This window comes from Eretmochelys imbricata, chromosome 8 (genome assembly GCF_965152235.1).
Source record: "Eretmochelys imbricata isolate rEreImb1 chromosome 8, rEreImb1.hap1, whole genome shotgun sequence".
Lineage (NCBI taxonomy): Eukaryota > Metazoa > Chordata > Testudines > Cheloniidae > Eretmochelys > Eretmochelys imbricata.
The window spans coordinates 73585357-73608590 of NC_135579.1; the positions used below are offsets into that span (position 1 = coordinate 73585357).

Genomic DNA, 23234 nt, shown 5'->3' on the forward strand with positions numbered 1-23234 from the left:
ATACTATAATGAAATTGGAGGGTTTTTTAGTTTTATTTGTGAACTTGACAGCACTGAACATAGGTAGTGTCACTGCTTCCTTTGTATTGTTAGACAGTTTCTCCTTTTGATTGTGTGGGTCTTCTATACAGCATCAGGGATAGTGGGGAAAAAAGCCTTTGCAAGTTTTAGCTCTTTTTTCAAGTTGGTGTTTCTTTAAAGCAATACTGAAATTGCATGAATGTGCACAAAAGTCAGGAAAGGCCAAAGTTAAGTTTGCGTATGTAACCTGAACACTACTTCCTTATGTATTATGAAGCACTCTCACCATGATCACACCTTTTCTCAAATAATACAGTAAAATAGCATAAAGAATGTATTTCTGCACCCTTGGATACGCATTCAGAGTGGCTTAAAAACCCTCTTGTTACTCCTGGGGGAATTCTGTGCCAAAAATTCGGCGTATTTTTATTTGTCAAAATAACACATTCATGACAGTTTCAATTATTTTTGGTCTTTTATTTCAAAATACCTGTCCGCAAGTATGTCTAACAATACGGACAACAAAAAAGATTCAGGAAATGTTTTTTTGACATTTTAGATTCCTTCCTAGGCATATTAATACAGAACTGAGTAATTCATTTAAACTACACTATAGAACCATATTTCCCACCCCCTCAGAAGCAGTGCAAAGGCTTGGGGGAGTCAGGGGTAACGGAGGAGCTGAGGGAGAGGGAAGTAATTGCTGGGAACTTTGGAGGGTTGTTTGGTATGGGTGGGAAAAGTATAGAATAGCTTTTTTTGGGGGGGGGGGAGGGATTGTTAGGGACTTCCCCCATGCAGACCCTGGCTGAGCCCTAGCCTCTACCATTCAGTGAGGCACATCTTCCCTGTCCCCATGTGCCCCTCTACCCCCACACCTACTCTTCCCCCATCCTCATGTGGCCCTGCACCCCCTACCCCTGTGTCTTGGTGCGCCACTTATCCACCCCACTGTTCCCCTTCCTTCGTCACCACGTGGCCCTGCATCTCCCTCCCCGTTGTGGCCCTGTGTCTCCACTCCCATTCAACCCCTGCCTCAGTCTGTCCTCCACCACTAGTCCTTATGAACCCCCTGTCTGACACCTCCCCTCCCCCCCAGCAGTCCCATGCTGTCTGTCTCCCCATAGCCCATCTCCTGACCTGGCCTGACAGGCACTGTGAAGAAGGCAGGCTCTTTCTCTTCCCTAGCTGGCTAGGAGCTGCTGCTCTATTGCCTTAGCACCCTCTGGTGGGCAAAAGGCAGAACTCAGCAACTTTCCGGCCAAAGCCTTTTTCTGTGCAAAAATTTAAATATGCATGACTCATTAATTATGCACACACGCAGTGGTGCAGAATTCCCCCAGGAATAACTTATTGACTAGTAGGGAAGTTTCCAGGGGAAGTGAGTTGGAGAAGGGCAAGACAAACTTTATTTTTCAAAAAAATAATTAGCATTTCAGATATGAAACAAAGGTGGACAGTGATTTCATTCTGAATCTGCCGACTGTTTGTGTGTCTTTCGTACCCGGTGTTATGAAAATGAAAGTGTTAATGTGCAAGAATGAAAAATTACAAAATTCTACATAAAGAAAAGGCGTACTTGTGGCACCTTAGAGACTAACAAATTTATTTGAGCATAAGCTTTCGTGAGCTACAGCTCACTTCATCGGATGCATTATATCTAACATTGTAGAAACATTGTAGAAAGTGTTTGCAGTATTTAAAAAATAGCATGTTCAATTAAGGACTGTATCATAATGCAGATGCTCAAGGGACCTAAGTACTTAATTGTACAATGTTAATTTAAATATTTTTAATTTAATTATGAACTTGTTATAAAAGGGTCACTTATCTGAAAAGGTTCCTGGAAACAATAATTTATAGCAGCATTAACACAAGTACTGTGAATGAAGCTGTTTAAGTAGTTTTTCTATCTTCACTGGAACATGCTTTCTTTTGCCACAGATGTAATTGTAAAGGCTTTAAAAAAAACCTTCTGATGCAACTACAGCACTTACAGGATCGGATTTTGCCAATGAAATTGTCACTTGGCACATAAGAGATTCTTTTTTCCATTATTACTATTTTAGTACTTCTCAGTATATTAAAGCTTCCAATTTTCCCTCAGATAGCCATCAAAAGAAAATTTGGAACAGGTCTGGCAGATTACTTAGGGAAAATTTGAAATATTCCCTAGTTTAGTATGTTAGGTAACTTTTTTGATCCTGTCATTAAGACCAAGAAATTGGGGGAGGGATAGCTCAGTGGTTTGAGCATTGGCCTGCTAAACCCAGGGTTGTGAGTTCAATTCTTGAGGCGGCCATTTAGGGATCTGAGGCAAAAATTGGGGATTGGTTCTGCTTTGAGCAGGGGGTTGGACTAGATGACCTCCTGAGGTCCCTTCCAACCCTGATATTCCATGATTCTGTGATATTATACACTTTTATATCTTTGACTCCTGCATCTCCTCACTCTATTTTCTCTTTTGCTTAACACTTGTCACATGTTTGAAGTTAGATTGTAAGCTCTCCAGGATAGGGAGTCAGTTCCTTGCTGTGCTGAGGTATTGTTGGATTCTATAAATTATAAATCCTTGAAGCAACTTCCACCAATTCTTTTCTTGGACTCTTGACAATCAAGTATTTCACTAGTCCAAGGAAGTTTGTGTTATGTGCCATGAGTGCATCATCTAATCCCAGAGCAGTAAAAATCACGATAATCTTGCATTATCGTGTAATCACTGAAGCTGACAATGAAACAGATTTTAGTGCTAATAAAATAAGACTTTTTCCACCAGGGATTTGGAGCAATCAGATTTTTGAATTGCTCCACTCCAGCACCAATAGTGACTGTTCCAGCTCCGCTTCGACTCTGCTCTGCGCTCCGACTCAAATTAATTTTTAACTAAATAAAAAAGTGCATATTGTAATTTTGAAAAAACTTTTTATTCAGACTTTTAAAACAATTTAAGTGTCATCAACAATTATACAAACTAGAATAATTCATAATTCATTCTGTAAAAAATTATTGCAGCAATCAAGTTATCTTTCATAGCCTGCCGCAAATCATTTTAAATGAACTTTAAGCCGAAAACAGTCGCTCTACATAAGCTTGAGTTGTTGGCATGCTTAAAGGAATTCTACAGGCAGCCTGAATGCGGTGTGGGTAGCTTCGAATGGCCTCAGAAACAGACTTAAATTTTTAGCTTACCAGTAGACTCCATCGCCTCACAATCTTCCTGAAAGTTTCTCTTGAATAATGCTTCATTATAATTATGAATCGCAGAAACTCACCGGCGTCTGTCTTATTTATCCAATTCCTTTTCGAAGGCGTCATCTTCTGAAGAATCGGTACTTGAATTATCTCCATTTCCCTGTGATGGTTGAAGACACTCGAACAAGTTCAGAGTGGAGACGGAAGTTTGAGAACAATCTGCTATTTCTGAAGGATGTGAACTTTCTGAAACCGCAAATTTTGTTTGTAGATGACTCCTTTTGTTGTGTTTCGTTTTCTTCAACCTCTTTCACCAAGTTCAAATGTAGCAATAGATTTTGTTTTTTCGAGTCGTCAAGCAATATCAAGGAGCCCTTCCTTTGCCTTTGGTATTTCCCTTGAGGTAAGAAGAAGCCGATACCGTGGGTCAACATAAACTCCAGCAAGGACATGAATATTGTCAAAAGCTTCTCTTCGCGTTTCTGCATGGAGGATAGAATTCTTTCTGCAATTTGTCCACCATTTTCTTGCAAGAATTTTGACGGTTTTCACCATTCCTTCATTAAAACTCCCGGGGTTACAGCGACAGCTTGAAGATTCATGGTTGTTTGGTTTGGCTTTGCCAAGAGGTCTCCCAGGTTCTTCACTTCATCCCATTCAGCTTTTGTTAACTTGAGTTCTCTTGTTCCAGCAACAGCCACTTGTTCACAGTAAGATTGAAAAACGAGAAACCGATCAATCATAGCGAATGTTGAACCCCAGTGAGTCACAGTATACAGTGATTGAGTTACCCCATGTAGATCAAGCAGAACACTTCGAATACTTGGGGTTCATAGTTTGACAACAGCTTGTTGAATTTTTGCCAGTAATTGCATGTTTTTTGTTCAGTCCATCCCAGATTGCCAACTGAAGAGTGTGAATACCACAACTCATCAGTTGGATTTCTGAGTCATCCTCATTCAGCCATGATGGAAGTATGAGGCTAGGGTCATTGACCCATTGCGCAGCAGCTTCCATGTTGAGTTCGATTTCACCCATTCCTTTAGTTCCTTCATCAGGCAAAATAGCGTCAGTTCTGTCCACATCCCTGTTCTCAGAGGTAGAAATGGTTTCATTGTTCTCGCTCAGATTTTTGACGGCATATGTCATGTTTGCTGCATTGTCAACGCAGATGCTCAGCACTTGCATTTCACTGATCCCAATTTTTTCTAAAATAGTTTTTACTTGACTTTTCACGTATGAAGAATTGTGACGCCCTTCAGTGTCGATTATGTCCAAGGTTTTTACCACAGCTTTATCTTTTCCTTCTTCGTAGTACTGAGCATTGATTGCAAGGAAATTTCTGTTTCTGCGAGATGCCGCATCCGTTTTCAGGTAGCACAATTTTTGCTCCAAAGCTTTCTTGAGCTCTTCACAACCAGACTCAGCTGTGCTGACAACTAAATGACGAACCGCATTTGCCCCATTGAAACGCCAACCTGCTGACCCATTTCACCTGCAATTTTTTGGAATCTTTTGTTCTTTAGCCTGAAGGTAGTGAGTGGTGTTGAACTCAAGCAAACCATTTCCATCAGCCCTTCACAGAAAGTATTGGCATCCATGGTGACTGTAACCTTTGAGGACTTCAAATATGAGTCAAGTTTTATTTGCTCAATTTTGGATTCCTTTTCAGATGAAGCTCTGCAAAAAATCTTTTCTCCAGGAGTTTTCAAAGAGCCAGATGAATGTCGTTTAACCGTGTCAGCTTTCTGTTTTGCCTCCTCTTCCTGGTCCTATTTTGTAACCAGAGCTGCATAGTTTTCAGGATGGTTATGTTTTACATGCCGCTAAAGGTTGAAACTTTTCACGGCACTTACTTCACTTGTCTTGAAGCTACATGGTTTGAGCTCGCCATTCACTTCCTATTCCACCTTGCACGTTGCCGATTTCTTCTTTGTTTTTCCCAAAAGCCCAAATTTGGGCTTTTCAAATTCAAAAGTAAAGACGTCGTTGAGATCCTTTTCCGTAAATTGACTATTAATCTTGGGGGGCAGATTTGATTTTTTTGTTGAAGCCATGGCCAAAACTACTTGTGCTGCTACCGCATCCAAATGTTTCTTATGATCTTCGAAAAGCAATGAACAAAAGTATTACTTTTTTTATAATGTACCTGCTTGTGATATCTTAACCATTTCAGGTACTTCAAATTTATTTTGGATTTTCTGGACAAAAACTATCGCATTTTCTTTGTACACAAAATTATTAAAGTATATTTTAATATTTTAACATGTTTCTTGCAGTTTTAATAAAGTAAGAAGTATTTTAATATACATAATATAAATTTTTATTTATAAATTGCAAGTTAGCTTTTCATATGAAATTTTGCGGTAAAATATTTGAAATATTTTCCAAGTTCTTAATTAATATCCCAAAAATGCTTTAATATAGCTATATCAGTGAAATTTGGTATGTGCCATAGCGTTAGTACGTGCTATTGCTGTTCTACAACTGGTTTCAGAGCAACAGCCGTGTTAGTCTGTATTCGCAAAAAGAAAAGGAGTACTTGTGGCACCTTAGAGACTATGCTCAAATAAATTGGTTAGTCTCTAAGGTGCCACAAGTATTCCTGTTCTACAACATTAATTGTTGGGAGGTAACGAGGCTACATGTTACAAGGTTGAAAATAAACTTTAACAGGAAACGGATTCAAATTGCAAGCTGTCCTTTTAGTAAAGAGAGCAAATTTTCAGAAATATGTTTTTTTTCCTTCATCAGGCTGGAAACAGAGCAAACAACAGGTTCTATCTTGTATAATGTTTCCAGCCTGATGAAGGAGAAACATATTTCCGAAAATTTGCTCTCTTTACTAAAAGGACTGTGCTTGCAATTTGAATCTGCTTTCCCGTTAAAGTTTATTTCCAACGTTCTATCATCAACATCATTCAAATAAAATTATTTAAACTGCAGGCGTCATGAACTAGGGGACTGGGCCAATTTTATTTAGTATTTTTTATATCTTCGACTATTTAACAGATATGACCCTGGAATATGATTTAATGCTAAAACATGTATTAAAATTGTATTCTTAGTTTATTTTGTGTAATTAACTGTTTCCGAGAAAACTGTTTTACAAATTTTAATCCGCTTAGAATGATACAAACAATTTTACTTATTACTTATTTTTCAACTTTGGGACCATAAATTTTAAACGTAATAACCAAAAATTATTAACTTATGATGGAACATAATATTACTGCTCGTAGCCAGGGGCAGTCAACGACAAGGCTTTCTTGAAATATGAAATAAAAAATGACCAACCGCCAGTTCGGGACACCTATGGTTTAAATAATTTTGGATGATGTAATATGGTAGCACATACTAACGCTAAGACACAGATATAATTTCATTTCTTTATATTAAAGCGTTTTTGAGATATTAATCAGAAATTAACTTTTCATCACGTCCTTGAAGGGACTGTAGCTCCCTTAGGAAGAATTTTAGGACACGTGTTCACAGAAATGTTTTTTCTTACAATGACTAGGGATTCAACCTCAAAGTTGTGTTGGACATTTTACAATCACTCTGGATATATCACAAAAATCACTCCTAGTTTATGCAAAAATGTTTACTGTATATTTATATGCCTGCTGCACGCGACTTTTTCAGTAATTTAAAATTACAAACAACGCTACCAAAAGACCGTTGGACAGATAACATAAAATAAGTCCATATGGGAGCATGTACAAATGAACAAATGTACCAGTAACGGCAGCCCATGTGAAAAATGAGCTTAAGTGGTTAATATCTCTTGTGATATCTTTATATCAATAAACAAAAACATTATTTTTTTGCAATGTACCTGTTTGTGATATCTTAAATGTTGCATCTTGTGTCACATTTTTCCGTAATCACAGCGTCTCGTTGATCAACCGTTACAAAAGAAGTATGAACACACTTATCTAACTAATCTATGCGAGTACGCCTAACCTTGGCACAAGGGTGGGAGCAATTTGCAGTGTTGCCGGATGTCTGATAATTATCTGATTCTTTAATAAAACGTATCTCCAGAAAACTTGGTAATTTTGTATCTGTACATTAAATCTTGATTCGGCTGAATAACTGTGACATATTACGTAAAGTGGTAAAGTAGATGTTAATATCAATTGTTATGTAATCTGAAACTTTTTGTCACCTTTAGGACTTTCTTGCTAAATATCATTCATTTTGGATTGAAAATGGGAAGAAAAAAAAAAAAAACTGAAGCAGTGGAGCAATCAAGATTTTCTGTGCTCCGGCTCCGCTCCACCTCCGGGCAAAAACCTGCAGCTCCATTGCCCCAGGCTCCAGCTCTGGGCTCCGCTCCAGAGCCCTGCTTTCCACATGTACGATCCATTATTCATTTGCATCTTTAAGCACAGCAGTTACAGTTGAGAAGGCACTTTCATTTTATCCTCTTAAAATATTTTAAGACCTGTTTTTTTTTTAAAAAAAAAAAAAAAAAAAAAGGCAGATCAGGCCTGTGCTTTTCACTTATGCATTAAACCCAAAGTAAATATTTTTTCAGTAGAGTTTAGTAAAATTCCATCTGGATATTTCTGAGTTATGAGAGAATGGGGGTAGGAGGAGAGGTATTTCGTGATCTTTTGTGGTCAGCTCACCACTTCATTTTAAAACATCAAACTTGGAATGTGCTTAATATACAATGAGGAATGTGTTTGCCAGCAAGTGTGGAAAAAATGGTTGAGAAATCAGCTAGACTTAATTTTTTTTAAAAGTTTTTTGGAGTATTAAAAAGCAGGTGTTTTATCGAAGTGCCATGAGTCAGTCCAAATCTAAGTAGGTATAAGAGTGCATGACCGTCCCTCCCGATCAATCTCAGAGGGAGGCCATGCCCCTTTCCTCTCGGGCCTCTCTTTAGGCAAAGATTGGTACAGGATTAGCAGTGTCTAAGGCCCTGGCCCTCTAAGCGGGGCCAAGTGGCAGGTAGTCCGGAGTCCCAAACAGTTCGACTCCCTAGCTCTGGCAGACAAATGCAGGCCTTTTGACCTAATGTGGGGAGGCTGCCACCCCAGGGGTGGGGTTGGGGCACCCAGGCCCACCCTACTCCACTGGTCCCAGCCCAGCGCCCTAACAGTGGCGGAGTGTTCCGCCACGGGATCATTGGGGATCTGTCTGAAACATGGTGACCTGGATTGAGGCAACAACCCAACCAGACTATAGTCTAGTGTCCCTGGGCTTCTTCCTATCGTCGTTTGGTACCTTGACTCCGTTGGTGTCCTCCCTCTCCCGGGGGTATATAGCCAGTGGCAGTCCCCCCAGCTCCTCAGCATCTGGATTGGCTGGCAACTCTGGCAAGGGATCCTCTTTGGACTCCAGGCCCAGCAGTGGGTGGGAGGCATCTGTCTCCTCCAGAGGCTCCAGCCCAATTGAGCGGCAAGACCTGCCTTTTATACTTCCTGTCCTACCCCTCTGCTTCTGGTGGTCTGAGCGTGGCTGGCTCTGCCCACCAGAGGGTGGGTGGGGTTTCCTCCCTGTCAATCTCAGAGGGAGGCCATACCCCCTTGCCACAGTGGGATTGAAGGGGAATCCAGCATGTATGCTGGCCTTTCTGCTCATCCTGCATCCTCTATTGGGATGAATATTTTAGACTGCAATGTGTTCTGGAGGCTAAGTCCCCAGACCCAATATTTATTTTTAACATTTGTTTGCACCTTTCCAAAATACCTGTCTACAATCTGACAATACTTAATACATTGAAGTTCTACTGTAGATCCAACCTTTAAAGTAACAGACACCTTGGGAATGCAGGTTGTCTCTAACTCTGAAATGTTTGTAACTGAACAAAATGCAGCTTCGGCTCCAGCAGTTCACACTCTGGGTCAGGTTCCAGAGGCAGCTAGGCAGCTTCTTTCCCTGGCCTGAGCAAGCTTGTCCCCTTCCCAGCTGGGGTGGGAGGGGTGAAAACAGCATGTTACCTCCCCCCTCTCCCCCCCAAGAGTGTATGTGTGTGGAAACAGCACCCCCCAGCCAGGGGAGGGGGGTGAAAACAGCACCCACAAACACAGAGCCCAGTGCTGCTCCTGTTGCCTTGGGCTGGCGCTGGGGGCTCACAACTTTGCCGGCAAATCTGAGCATCTTCAACTCCTAGTTGTAAGTGGGTGCCCTGGCTGTGGGGGTGCGTACAGGCAGCCCAGATGTGCCTACCTTTAAGATGCAATACAGGCATAGTACAGTAATTGCTGTTTGGTTTTTTTGGTCTCCGCTGCTGCCTGATTGGTTACTTCAGATTTCACATGGTGTTCTGTTGACTGGTCAGTCCGTAACTCTGGTGTTCATATCTTTGAGGTTCTACTGTATATAACTAGCAGAGTTGGAGGGGGCTTGTACAAGCCCTTGTTAACAGAGCAGGCCATTGGGCCCAATGGCAGAAAAAATAATTAGCCTTGGAAATATAAACAGGTGTAAATGGATCACTAGGGCTGAAAGGAGCATGAGACTTGGGACAGGGCAACTAGTCATTGTTTCTCCCTCGCACTCGCAACCCCCTCCCCCCCCGCCAGTGTAAAACGAGTCTGTTGTATCTAGAGTAAATTCCAAAGAATGATCTTCTGCGGAGCTGTATGATCATGGTGAACAGGAAAGTATGGTGGGGGTTATGTTACCTGTAAATAGATGAAAATATATAGAACATTATTGTTGTTTAACAATGACACACAGAAGCATTTTTGGATTAAAATCTCAGCAAATGTTGAAATGTAAGCCCTGAGAGCAATCTCGTGTGTGTGTGTTTCGATTTTATTGAAGAATAAGTTTTGAATCCACTTTCTTTGCATTGGAGCTGAAGGGTATTGTGTTTTGCCCGTGATCACTTACTCTGGCAGTGTTCCTAATAGTTTTGTAAAGACGACTGCAGGATGTCAGACTAGTTTGCTTCCTTTAGTCCCCTACTATGCTCATTTCTGCTTCCCCTGATTTTCTCAACTAGCTGAGTCTTGGTTGGTGGATCAGTCTTTTCCAGGCTTGCCTGTCCAGTCTCACTCCACAGCCACTCCATCCTCCCTTAAAGAGTCTACCCACCGTTATGTTGGCTGTCAGCTTCTCCACCTGCAAACTCTAGTCTCAAATGCTTCTTACATACCCATACCATCTCAGCCTCCTCTCTTGCACGTTCTCTGGTATTGTAGACCTTGGTCTCACTCTTGCTGACATCGTTCTGCACGTGGTCCGGCATTGCCACCCCTCTGTGCCATCAAACATCTCATTTCAATGGCATCTAGTCTTAAGTGCCTCTCTTTGTTCATCTCTGTCTGATCCAGACAGATGTGGCCTCACCCTGATTTTGTAGAGTTATCCCTTAAGTAGTCTGGTCATAAAAGTGGCATAAATCGCTCCACTCCGCTCATGTTGCAACTGACTTCCGCTGCACTTAGCAGATGCTTGGATTTCTCTGATTTCTCCATTTGCTGTTAACTACCCTGAAGTTACCCAGGGCATCCACCTAGGATCGCAGCTTCTCAAATCAATACATTCTTGAAAAAACTCCACTCTTCTGTTGTTCTAATTTGTGTACCTGTTGGCTCAAATTTTGCAGTGGTCTCCTAAACTTTTCTGTGCAGTCACCACCTCTAATGCGTGACTTAGGGTATGTCTACACTACGAAATTAGGTCCAATTTATAGAAGTCTGTTTTTTAGAAATTGTTTTTATATTGTGTATTGTGTGTGTCCCCACACAAAATGCTCTAAGTGCATTAAGTGCATTAACTCGGCGAAGTGCTTCCACAGTACAGAGGCTAGCGTCGACTTCCGAAGCATTGCTCCCACAGTTCCCACAGTCTCCACTGCCCACTGGAATTCTGGGTTGAGATCCCAATGCCTAATGGGACAAAAACATTGTCGCGGGTCGTTCTGGGTACATGTCGTCAGGCCCTCCCTCCCTCTGTGAAAGCAACGGCAGACAATCGTTTTGCGCCCTTTTTCCTGGGTTACCTGTGCAGACGCCATACTACGGCAAGCATGGAGCCCGCTCAGCTCACTGTCACCGTACATCTCCTGTGTGCTGGCAGATGCGGTACTGCATTGCTACACAGCAGCAGCTCATTGCCTTGTGGCAGCAGAGGTGCAATAGGCCTGATAACCATTGTCATCATGTCCTAGGTGCTCTTGGCCACATCGGTGAGGTCAGTCAGGAGCGCCTGGGCAGACATGGGCGCAGGGACATAAATAGGAGTGACTCGACCAGGTTATTCTCTTTAGTCCTGCCAGCAGTCATATTGCACCGTCTTCTGCCAAGCAGCCAGGAGGTGAGGATGGCTAGCAGTCCTGCTGCACCGTCTGAGACCAGCCTAAGATGTAAACTATAGCTGGAGTGGATCAAAACAAGAAATAGACCAGATTTGTTTTGTATTCATTTGCTCCCCCTTCCCTCCCTCCATGAAATCAACGGCTGGCAATCGTTTCGGTGAGGTCTGTCAGGGGCACCTTGAAAAGTTTAATGGAGATTCAGTCCTACCTGGAATAGCAGGGGGAAGGATAGCTCAGTGGGTTGAGCATTGGCCTGCTAAACACAGGGTTTTGAGTTCAATCTTTGAGGGGGCCATTCTGTGTGACAGTTGTTTTTGTTTCTCCTTGATGTAAAGCCACCCCCTTTGTTGATTTTAATTCCCTGCAAGCCAACCCTGTAAGCCATGTTGTCAGTCACCCCTCCCTCTATCAGACAAACGTTCCGTGCCTTTTTTCCGTGCAGACGCCATACTACGGCAAGCATGGAGCCTGCTCAGATCACTTTGGCAATTATGAGCACATTAAACACCACGCGCGTTATCCAGCAGTATATACAGCACCAGAACCTGCCAAAGCGAAATCGAGTGAGTAGGTGACATCAGCACAGTGACGAGAGTGATGAGGACAGGGACACAGTACGGGCCCTGGCAATGTGGGCATCGTGGTGCTAATGGGGCAGGTTCATGCCGTGGAATGCCGATTCTGGGTCCAGGAAACAAGCACAGACTGGTGGGACTGCATAGTGTTGCAGGTTTGGGACGATTCCCAGTGGCTGTGAAACTTTCGCATGCGTAAGGGCACTTTCATGGAACTTTGCGACTTGCTTTCCCCTGCCCTGAAGTGCCAGAATACCAAGATGAGAGCAGCCCTCACAGTTGAGAAGTGAGTGGCAAGAGTCCTGTGGAAGTTTGCAACGCCAGATAGCTACCAGTCAGTCGGGAATCAGTTTGGAGTGGGCAAATCTACTATAGGGGCTGCTGTGATCCAAGAGGCCAATGTAATCAAAGATCTGCTGCTATCAAGGGTAGTAACTCTGGGAAATGTGCAGGTTATAGTGGGTGGCTTTGCTGCAGTGGGATTCCCTAACTGTAGTGGGGCGATAGATGGAACCCATATCCCTATGTTGGCACTGGAGCACCAAGCCAGCGAGTATATAACTGAAAGGGGTACTTTTCAATGGTGCTGCAGGCACTGGTGGATCACAAGGGACGTTTCACCAACATCAACGTGGGATGGCTGGGAAAGGTACATGACGCTCGCATCTTCAGGAACTCTGGTCTGTTTCAAAAGCTGAAGGAAGGGACTTTCTTCCCAGACCAGAAAATAACCGTTGGGGATGTTGAAATGCCTATATTTATCCTTGTGGACTCAGCCTACCCCTTAATGCCAGGGTTCATGAAGCTATACACAGGCAGCCTCGACAGTAGTTAGGAGCTGTTCAACTACAGGCTGAGCAAGTGCAGAATGGTGGTAGAATGTGCATTTGGACGTTTACTGACTCACTTAGACCTCAGCGAAACCAATATTCCCATTGTTGCTGCTGCTTGCTGTGCGCTCCACAGTATCTGAGAGAGTAAGAGGAGATGTTTATGGCGGGATGGGAGGTTGAGGCAAATCATCTGGCCGCTGGTTACACGCAGCCAGACACCAGGGCGGTTAGAAGAGCACAGGAGGGCGCACTGCGCATCAGAGAACCTTTGAAAACTAGTTTCATGACTGGCTAGGCTACGGTGTGAAAGTTCTGTTTTTCTCCTTGATGAAACACCCCCCCCACCCCCTCTTGGTTCACTCTACTTCCCTGTAAGCTAATCACCCTCCCCTTCCCCCTCGATCACCGCTTGCAGAGGCAATAAAGTCATTGTTGCTTCACATTCATGCATTCTTTATTAATTCATCACCCAAATAGGGAGATAACTGCCAAGGTAGCCTGGGAGGGGTGGGGGAGGAGGGAAGGACAAGGCCACACAGCAGTTTAAAAGTTTAAAACTTTAAAGCTTATTGAATGCCAGCCTTCTGTTGCTTGGGCAATCCTCTGGGGTGGAGTGGCTGGATGGCCGGAGGCCCCCCCACTGTGTTCCTGGGCATCTGGCTGAGGAGGCTATGGAACTTGGGGAGGAGGGCGGTTGGTTACACAGGGGCTGCAGTGGCGGTCTGTGCTCCAGCTGCCTTTCCTGCAGCTCAACCATTCGCTGGAGCATATTAGTTTGATCCTCTAGCAGCCTCAGCATTGAATCCTGCCTCCTGTCATCACACTGCTGCCACCTTTCAGCTTCAGCCCTCTCTTCAGCCCGCCACCTCTCCTCATGTTCATGTTGTGCTTTCCTGCACTCTGACATTGTCTGCCTCCATGCATTCGTCTGTGCTCTGTCAGTGTGGGAGGACAGCATGAGGTCAGAGAACATTTCATCGCGACTGCGGTTTTTTTGCCTTCTAATCTTCGCTAGCCTCTGGGAAGGAGAAGATACTGTGATCCTTGAAACATATGCAGCTGGTGGAGGAAAAAAAAGGGAGAGTGGTTTTTAAAAACACACAGTTTATAGAAGAATGGGTACATTTTCACAGAAAACTTTGCTGATAACATTACATACATAGCACATGTGCTTTCGTTACAGGGTCGCATTTTGCCTCCCCCCACCACGTGGCTCATCCCTCCCCCACCGCATGGCTAACGGCTGAACAGAAATGTTCCCTGCCACAGACAAACAGCCTAGCAGGAATGGGCACCTCTGAATGTCCCCTTAAGAAAAGCACCCTATTTCAACCAGGTGACCATGACTGATATCTCTCTCCTGAGGATAACACAGAGATAAAGAATGGATGTTGTTTGAACGGCAGCAAACACCGGGACCACATGCTGCCATGCTTTCTTATGCAATGATTCCAGACAATGTGCTCCTGGCCTGGCGTGGTAAAGTGTCCTACCATGGTGGACAGAATAAGGCTCCCCTCCCCAGAAATCTTTTGCAAAGGCTTTCGGAGTACATCCAGGAGAGCTGTATGGAGATGTCCCTGGAGGATTTCCACTCCATCCCCAGACACATTAACAGACTTTTCCAGTAGCTGTGCTGGCCGCGAATGCCAGGGCAAATGAATCATTAAACACGCTTGCTTTTAAACCATGTATACTATTTAAAAAGGTACACTCACCAGAGGTCCCTTCTCCGCCTGGCAGGTCCAGGAGGCAGTCTTGGGTGGGTTCGGGGGTACTGGCTCCAGGTCCAGGGTGAGAAACAGTTCCTGGCTGTCGGGAAAACTGGTTTCTCCGCTTGCTTGCTGTGAGCTATCTACAACCTCGCCATCATCCTCTTCCTTGTCCCCAAAACCTGCTTCCGTGTTGCCTCCCACTGCATTGACGGAGTCAAAGCACAGAGTTGGGGTCGTGGTGGCTGAACCCCCTAAAATGGCATGCAGCTCATCATAGAAGCGGCATGTTTGGGGCTCTGACCCGGAGCGGCCGTTTGCCTCTGGTTTTCTGGTAGGCTTGCCTCAGCTCCTTAAGTTTCACGCGGCTCTGCTTCAGGTCCCTGTTATGGCTCTGTCCTTCATTCCCTGGGAGATTTTTACAAAAGTTTTGGCATTTCAAAAACTGGAATGGAGTTCTGATAACACTGATTCGTCTCCCCATACAGTGATCGGATCACGTACCTCCCGTTCGGTCCATGCTGGAGCTCTTTTGTGATTCTGGGACTCCATCATGGTCACCTCTGCTGATGAGCTCTGCACTCACCTGCAGCTTGCCATCCTGGCCAAACAGGAAATGAGATTCAAAAGTTCGCGGACCTTTTCCTGTCTACCTGGCCAGTGCATCTGAGTTGAGAGCGCTGTCCAGAGCGGTCACAATGGAGCACTCTGGGATAGCTCCCGGAGGCCTATACCGTCGAATTGCATCCACACTACCCCAAATTCGACCCGGCAAGGCTGATTTCAGCGCTAATCCCCTTGTCGGGGGTGGAGTAAAGAAATCTATTTTAAGAGCCCTTTAAGTTGGGAAAAAAAGGGCTTTGTTGTGTGGACAGGTGCAGGGTTAAATCAATTTAACGCTCCTAAATTCGACCTCATTTCCTAATGTAGACCAGGCCTTACTGGAGAATAACTTAATGTGGGTCTATTTGCCAGTTACAACCATTACCACCAGTGGTTTGTTGGGGTGTGACCATTTTGCTTGGGATAATCTTACAATCCTTAACCATCTTCTGACTTCTCTATCTACTATGCAGTGAGTATGGTAAACTAACAAAGTAACCGGAGGTGATGCTGCCCTGTTTAAAAAAAAAAACAAAAACAAAAACAAAAAACCAAAACCACCTCAGTCAGTTTCTCTCTTTTGGTTTCTCTTAAATGACAGAGAAGGTGGAACACACAGATTTTTGCAAGAGCAGCAGTTATTCTGCAGGGTTGTTCATTGTACTGGTATACTTTTCATTTTGTGCTGAAAATGAGATGAGTAAAATCTGATAGTTTATACTAAATCTAGATGAGAGAAAAGTGAAGACTATAGTCCTGGTTCATGACTTACTCCTGAGAAAACTCTGTACCAAAAAAGTAAAATTCTGCACATTTTATGTCCATAAATAAATGTGGAGGCTCCAGCATGGCAGTGGGGAGCACAGGTCACTGGCTGCATGGAGGTGGGAGATCACCCTGCAGCCCCCTCCCCGGGTGGACTCAGTGCTGAGGCTGCACCCAACCCAGTGCAAGGGCCGGGCCTGTCCCAGAAACACCCCAGGGTCCTGCCCCTCCATGCCAGGTGCACCAAGATAGCAAGCAAGAGGGACACACTCGTATACATGCCCAGCCCTGGCCCCTGATCCAGGTGAGGAGCAGGCAGGATCCAAGTGTAAAGGGGTTTGCTGTGAGGGGATCCAGGTGTAGAGTGAGAAGGTTCTGTGTGGGGAGCTTGGTCGGGGGGGGGGGTCTGGGTGCAGTGAGGGCTCTGGATCTGGGAGTTCTGAGAGGGGGAATGAGATTCAATGGGGGGATTTGGGTATGGGGGGGTCCAGATGCGTGGGAGTTGGGCAGACAGCGGAGCAGCTCCCAGTGTACAGTGACCACTGACCCACAGCTGAGGAGTGATGAGGCAGGAATTGGGGGTAGGTACAGAGGTTTCTAGGGTGGGTCTGACCCAAACCTGGCCCTGGCTGCTCCTTGCAAGGGAAGAGGAAGTCCTGTTCTCCTCATCCAAGCTGGGACTAGCAGCTGAACCTGGTGCAGGTTAGGAGTCACCAGCCTCCTCTTCCTCCTCCTCCCCGCCCGTGATTTCTCTCTCCACCAGCTGCTCTGGGCGCCAGAAACATGTCTGTGCTGCTGGGGAGGGGCATGTGACTGCTTTTGTGACTTCCCTGTCAGAAGATATTTTTCTGCAGGGAAGCAAAGAAATCTGTGCAGGACATGAATTTTGCATGCACATCCCCTTAGACACCAAGATCTAATCAGAATGATGTGATTAGTGTTTAGTTTGGTTTTAGGCAGTTCATGTTTGTGGATTGTATTTGTTTCTAGTCTTAGTAGTTATTCATTTCTAGTCCTGGTAGTCTATCGATCTGATCAGTGCCATACCTTCTCAAAGTGGTCACTGGTCTCTCTCTGACCACAGGTTTTTTTGGGGCTGCAGTCTAGGAATGAATGTGACAAGTCTTAAGTAAAAACATATGTTACCTGGTAGGTATGACTTCCTTGTTAAGTAGTGTTTTGGTTCTATTCTTTAGCTGAATTGTCTTTCCATTAAACAGAAATATTGTGGGTTTATTTTCTACACTTGACTGTTGGGTTTGTCATGGCAATTTGTTCTTATGTTTGTTCATGGAAGCTGTTACACTTAAGCCTCATCTCACAGTTTAGCTGGCATAGCTATGTTGGTTAGAAATATGAAGAAAAAAAAAAAACCCCTACATGATATAACTGTGCTGCTCTAGTGTAAAAGTACTACTTATGGCAAAAAAGTTCTCTTGACAGTATAGATTGCTTTGCTTTGATTGGGGAATTGGTACAAACTATACTAGTGTAGCAAACCTTAGTAGTACTGAAGAAGTTGTTGGTGTAGATGGAAGGAATGTTTAACTGATCTTCAGTGTGACCTGCAAAGGAAAACAATTGGATTTTTGCCTTTTATGTGATAGTTTTAACTAGTTGTTTTTAATAATAGAAATTCTGGTTCTGCCTGTACTGAAGGCCTCTGGTTACTAGAGAACAAATACAATGATGACCTCAAATGTCAGAGTGAAATCTGTGTATTTGAAAGGGTCAGGAGGATATTTAGTCAGACCATTTAAAACCTTGTTTTTGTTAAGACCTTCTTAACTTCAAAGAATAACATAGGCTTCCTCCCTCTGAAGTATGAGTCAGCATGCTGACCCTTTAGTTGAATTATGAGGTCTCATAATTCATACCGTCTTAGGCATCCAGACAATCCTCAAGCAAGCCAGGTTTGGTATTCCTGATATTTAAGGTAAAAGACAAGCAAGAGAACTCTATTGATGTGGGGAGGAGGCAGCAACTCTACAGTCTTCACAAATCATAGTCAAGAACGGGCATAAACCCAACTTAATCCTTTCTTGGTTACCTATAAAACACTTGTATAATGGCCAAAAGTGTCTAATTCATTATCTGAGCAGTATCGCCAATGGTGCTGGAACACTTTTTATAGTGGGGGTGCTATGAGCCATTGAACCAAACTGTAAATCCTGCATATAATGGAAACCACTTCAAGTCAGGTCTGCAGCACCCGCCCTGTACCTTTAGTTCCAGCACCTATTAATATCTCAGTCATGGTGCAGGATCCAAAAACCTTTGTTCTCATAAGATGAGAACATTTATTCATATGTTGCTATTTCACTTGCTGCTATTGTAGAGCTTGACTAACCGATTTCTACTGCATTGGGAAATTATCAGAACACTGGTATGTCTGAGAAATGTTATAGAATATCCTATGATACAAATTAGCTTTACGTTTGGACTAAAATATTTCAGGGGAGAGCACAATGCCATCTCTTTTTAAGTAACTAATTTGTATTACAGATTGCCCTGAAATATGATCCACAGGCAGAAGAAGATCTACGCAATTGGATAGAAGAGGTTACGGGACTGACCGTTGGTGCAAACTTTCAGTTGGGCTTAAAGGATGGCATAATCCTATGCGAGTAAGAAACAAATTTTCTTTTTATCTTAGTTAGTTTTGCTCTTTCCAGGTTCTAGAGAGCACTAGCTGAGGACTCCCTTTTGAATATATCACAGTTCTCAATAATCAGAATACGGGTACTACCAGGGAAGAGTCTGCTTCCATGTCTGCTTTCTCTTCCTTGGGCTCAAGAAAGACTGAGAATTGAACCCAGATCACCGGCACTTCAACAACATTTATCAGAGATATGACACTACAGTATGAAACTGGCACATTTTTATGGATTTGTGTATGAATTAAGAGACTGATCAGATTTCTTCGAGCCTAAAATAGGCCTTTACATAAATCTAAATCTTTTAACCATGACCAGACATGTTTTGCATCAAGTCACTACAGCTATGGTAGTATGAACAATAAAGATTTTTACATAATGCCTGTACAAATAGTGTGAAAATGAGATTCACTATTTACACATTTCATTAATTTTTTCCCAGACTTATAAACAAACTGCAGCCAGGATCAGTGAAGAAAATCAATCAATCAGAACTAAATTGGCATCAGGTAAAAAAAATAAAAAATCCCACCTCCCTTGTTTCCAGAACTGACGTGAATGGGATTTTACTGCCTCTTTACTTAAATCTTTCCAGTGGTTGATTAACTATGTGTATGAAGTCTTAAGCAAATGGGTAGACTTGGTTGTCCTCTAAATGCTACTTCAGTACAAATGTTTAACAGCAGCTTTAATTACTAGCAGAAATTTCAGGTATTAGACAAATAGCAAGACTACTTCCTTAGGAGGAAAAATTTTTAAAATGTCTGTCTTAGTTAAACTTTTAACTAGAACTTTCCACCCAGCCAAAGCTGCTAGATACCACAGTCTATGCCATATGAAGTTAACAGCCCTGTATGCCATACTGTTCAAGGTTATTGCATGAAATGTCATTCTTCAAAATAGGAATAAATACCACTGAAATCCTTTCATTACGCTTTTTTTAAGCGGTGTTGGACAAAATATTGGTATATAACTCAAAAAAAGATTAAAATGGCAAAATGCACAAGCAGTAATTGTATCTCTGATATCCAGATTAAAATTTAAATTAGGCTACAAATTTGTTCTTGTACATAAGGATTGGTCTATCTAGTACACAAGACAAGTTATGCTTGATAGTCCCTTGTAAATGGTCTAGGACTGCTCTAAACTAAACAGCCTTCAGAACAGTTCTTCTGTCATGCCTCTGAAAGAAAAGGCCAAATTTAGTCCTTACTTATGCTCTATGCAACCCCCCTCATCCTGACTGGGACCTAGAGGCACTACCCAAAAACAACTAATAAATAGTACCTGAAGTTAGGCTGAATATGTCCCAGTAAGATGCACAGTAAAAACAGGTATTTCACATTTGACAGGTTATTAATGGACCAGTTTAAGTTAAGTTGGACATTAAGTGCCTTCTGAAACACACCCGTTATTCCATAATTTCTATAAATTGTAGTTCTTCCTTCAAAAAAGTATTTTATAACACAACTCCGTGGAACTAGACTATTGGCACAGAAATTTGACTTTTTTTTGCAGGGGGAGGGGTATTATTGAAACCAGTGGCTCTCAACCTTTCCAGACTACTGTACCCCTTTCATGAGTCTGAACTGTCTTGCATACCCCCAAGTTTCACCTTGCTTACAAAATCAGACATAGGTGTGCTGTGACACATGTATTTCTATTGCTGAAAAAATTGCTTGCCTTTCTCATTTTTACAATATAATTATAAAATAAATCAATTGGAATATAAATATTGTACTTACATTTCAGTGTCTAGTATATAGAGCAGTATAAACAAATCATTGTATGAAATTTTAGTTTGTAGTTACTTTGCTTGTACTTTGTACGTAGCCTGTTGTAAAACTAGGCAAATATCTAGATGAGTTGATGTACCCCCTAGAAGACCTCAGCGTACCCCCAGAGGTATGCATATCCCTGGTTGAGAACCACTGATTTAAACTAGAACATCTCTGGGGAAAACAGACAGATGCTGTGTAGTGCCTTGTCAAAGACATCTGCTAGGGATGTCAGCCACTAGCCACTGTTGGAGACAGTGGCCAGACTAAATGGACCCCAAGTCCGATCGGGTATAGCAGTTCTGTGTACAAAACAAAAAATCCAAATGCAGAATGAATGATCGTTATGTTAAGCTTTACCACCCATTTACTTTGCTCTATGTTGTATCCCATCTGTATTACATCTTGGCTAAAGCCTTCAAGGCAGGGAGCTTGTCAAAGTTCCTACTGTACTTTTGAAGCTATAAATATTTTCCAAAATGAAACATTTGCCTCGACATGTTTTATTTTTCAGTTGGAGAACATTGGGAATTTTATCAAAGCCATCCAAGTCTATGGTATGAAGCCACATGATATTTTTGAAGCAAATGATCTTTATGAGAATGGGAACATGACCCAAGTTCAGACTTCACTTGTGGCACTAGCTGGTCTGGTAAGTATTTACCTACACAGAATATACTGTACCACACTGAACTGGTAGAAATCCATGCATTGGCCAGAATCATTCCTTCCACTCATAAGCATAGAACACTTGGCAGGCAAGTCCTTCTGGTATGCTGCTCTCTCCCCCACGGGTCGTGCAGAAGCCACACTTTGGGTGCCTTGGTTTCTCCCTTGTCAAAGTAGGGGGTACAAGGATTGTGGGTAAGAGAGGGTTGGGATTATGAAAGTGCTGTCTTTAACAGCATAGTCCCCTGCTTACATGTGACAACCCAGGAAGGAGTTTGATACAGTATTAACTCATGCTAAATCTTCTCCACAACAGCTGTTGAGCAGCCACAGAGTAACTTTGCTAATGGTGGCTTGATATATACTAAAGCTATTCTTGCAGGGAGCAGAAGCCAAGAGGGTTAGCTGTCCGTACAGGACAATGTTTTTTCTGTGGACTGGGGATGTCCTAGGTCTGTGAGGTAGGAAGATCTTGTGTGTGTTCTGAGTACAGCAGCCAAACCCCATTCACTAGAGGAGAAGTCTGAGAATGTGGAGGTTAACCTCAGAATCCTTAATATCTTTAGACCCTCCCCAGCCCATGGTTTTTTCAGGGTGAATACGACCAGTGAATCACATGTATTACTCCTTTTGAATTTCACAAGGCTATATGAATAATTACTATTGTGGTTGGCCATGTAAACAGTAGAAAAAATCCTGCCAAAGAACACTTACCTCATTGTACAGGATGACTGTAGTTGAATATGAGAAAATGTTTCTAGCAGTAAAAGATATACATACTAAATGTAAGGTTTCAGAGTAGCACCCGTGTTAGTCTGTATTCGCAAAAAGAAAAGGAGTACTTGTGGCACCTTAGAGACTAACCAATTTATTTGAGCATCAGTTTTCGTGAGCTACAGCTCACTTCATCGGATGCATCCAGTGAAGTGAGCTGTAGCTCATGAAAGCTTATGCTCAAATAAATTGGTTAGTCTCGAAGGTGCCACTAGTACTCCTTTTCTTTATACTAAATGTAAGACTTTGTCAAGTAATACTTTCTCTTTTCAAGCAAATCAAAAACTTGCTGGCCAATATTTTAAAGAAGTGACTAATGATTTTAGGTGGTGGTTCTTTAGTTCCCATAGTGACACCTTAAAGGGACTGATTTTCAGAGTACAGAGATGCAGCACTTTCTGAAAATCAGGCCCACATAAGGCATCTTAAATTTGGGACCCAAAAGTTGAGGCACTCAACTATTAGTCACTTTTGAAAAGCTTAGCCTGCTGTCCTTGGATGGGGTGTAATTCCTTCAAGAAGTTCTAGTGGCAAGAAGTATGATTTGAAAAGTGAGTGTTCACTTTTTGAATGACTTATTTCTACTTAGGCAAAAACCAAAGGATTCCATACCACAATTGATATTGGTGTCAAATATGCAGAAAAGCAAGCAAGGAGTTTTGATGCAGGAAAACTAAAAGCTGGCCAAAGTGTAATTGGCCTGCAGGTAAGCATGAGATTAAAGTTTTGTGTATGGTAAACCAAATTGAGAAACCATCCTCAAATGTGATAGATAATTTGCTGTTTGAAAAAGCAATTGATTGTAAAGTGGTATTCACTTAAGGGCTTGTCTGTATGAACGTTTAGTGCATGGCAAACATAAATCTACCACACGCTAGCCTGCTATGTACGAACTGTCCATGTGGACATTGCCATTGCAAACTACAAGTTCTCTAGTGCACTTTGTAGTATCCAGCAGCAGGCTCGCATGAGGTAGATTTATACCACAGCTTGCTGCGTGCTGTTTATGTAGACAAGCCCTAAAATGGGTTGCTGGTTTCTCACCTAGAACAAGTTCTCTTTCTGCTGTTAGTGTGCGGTTTGTTTTCTGTCTTTTTAAACAATTGATAGGATTTCTAAAATTGAGTGACAGTCAGTGAAAGGAGTTTCTTCCTCTACTGTAATCTCTAAATTAGGCTTAGTAGAATTAGATATTTATCAATAAATGTTAATTTCACTGTACACACACAAGTAGATAAAAATATTTCCATTCCTACGAATGAGCAAAGAAAGAAAAATGCTGTTTGAGAACTTGAATCCCACCTTACTGTTTATAAAACATGTTGTTTTACCAGCATTAGAAGAGCTGGAATAGGGGGTGCTGTTTAGGTAGCT

The 23234-nt window shown here is 42.6% G+C and overlaps 1 protein-coding gene across 1 annotated transcript in view; it reads left to right on the forward strand.

The window, feature by feature from the left end:
- Positions 1-23234, forward strand: part of CNN3 (calponin 3) — a 55013-nt gene that overhangs the window by 28771 nt on the left and 3008 nt on the right. The window contains exons 2-5 of the mRNA XM_077825005.1: positions 18488-18609; positions 19082-19148; positions 20932-21069; positions 22450-22566. Of these exons, the coding sequence (XP_077681131.1) occupies positions 18488-18609; positions 19082-19148; positions 20932-21069; positions 22450-22566 (444 nt within the window). The remainder of the gene's footprint in view (positions 1-18487; positions 18610-19081; positions 19149-20931; positions 21070-22449; positions 22567-23234) is intronic.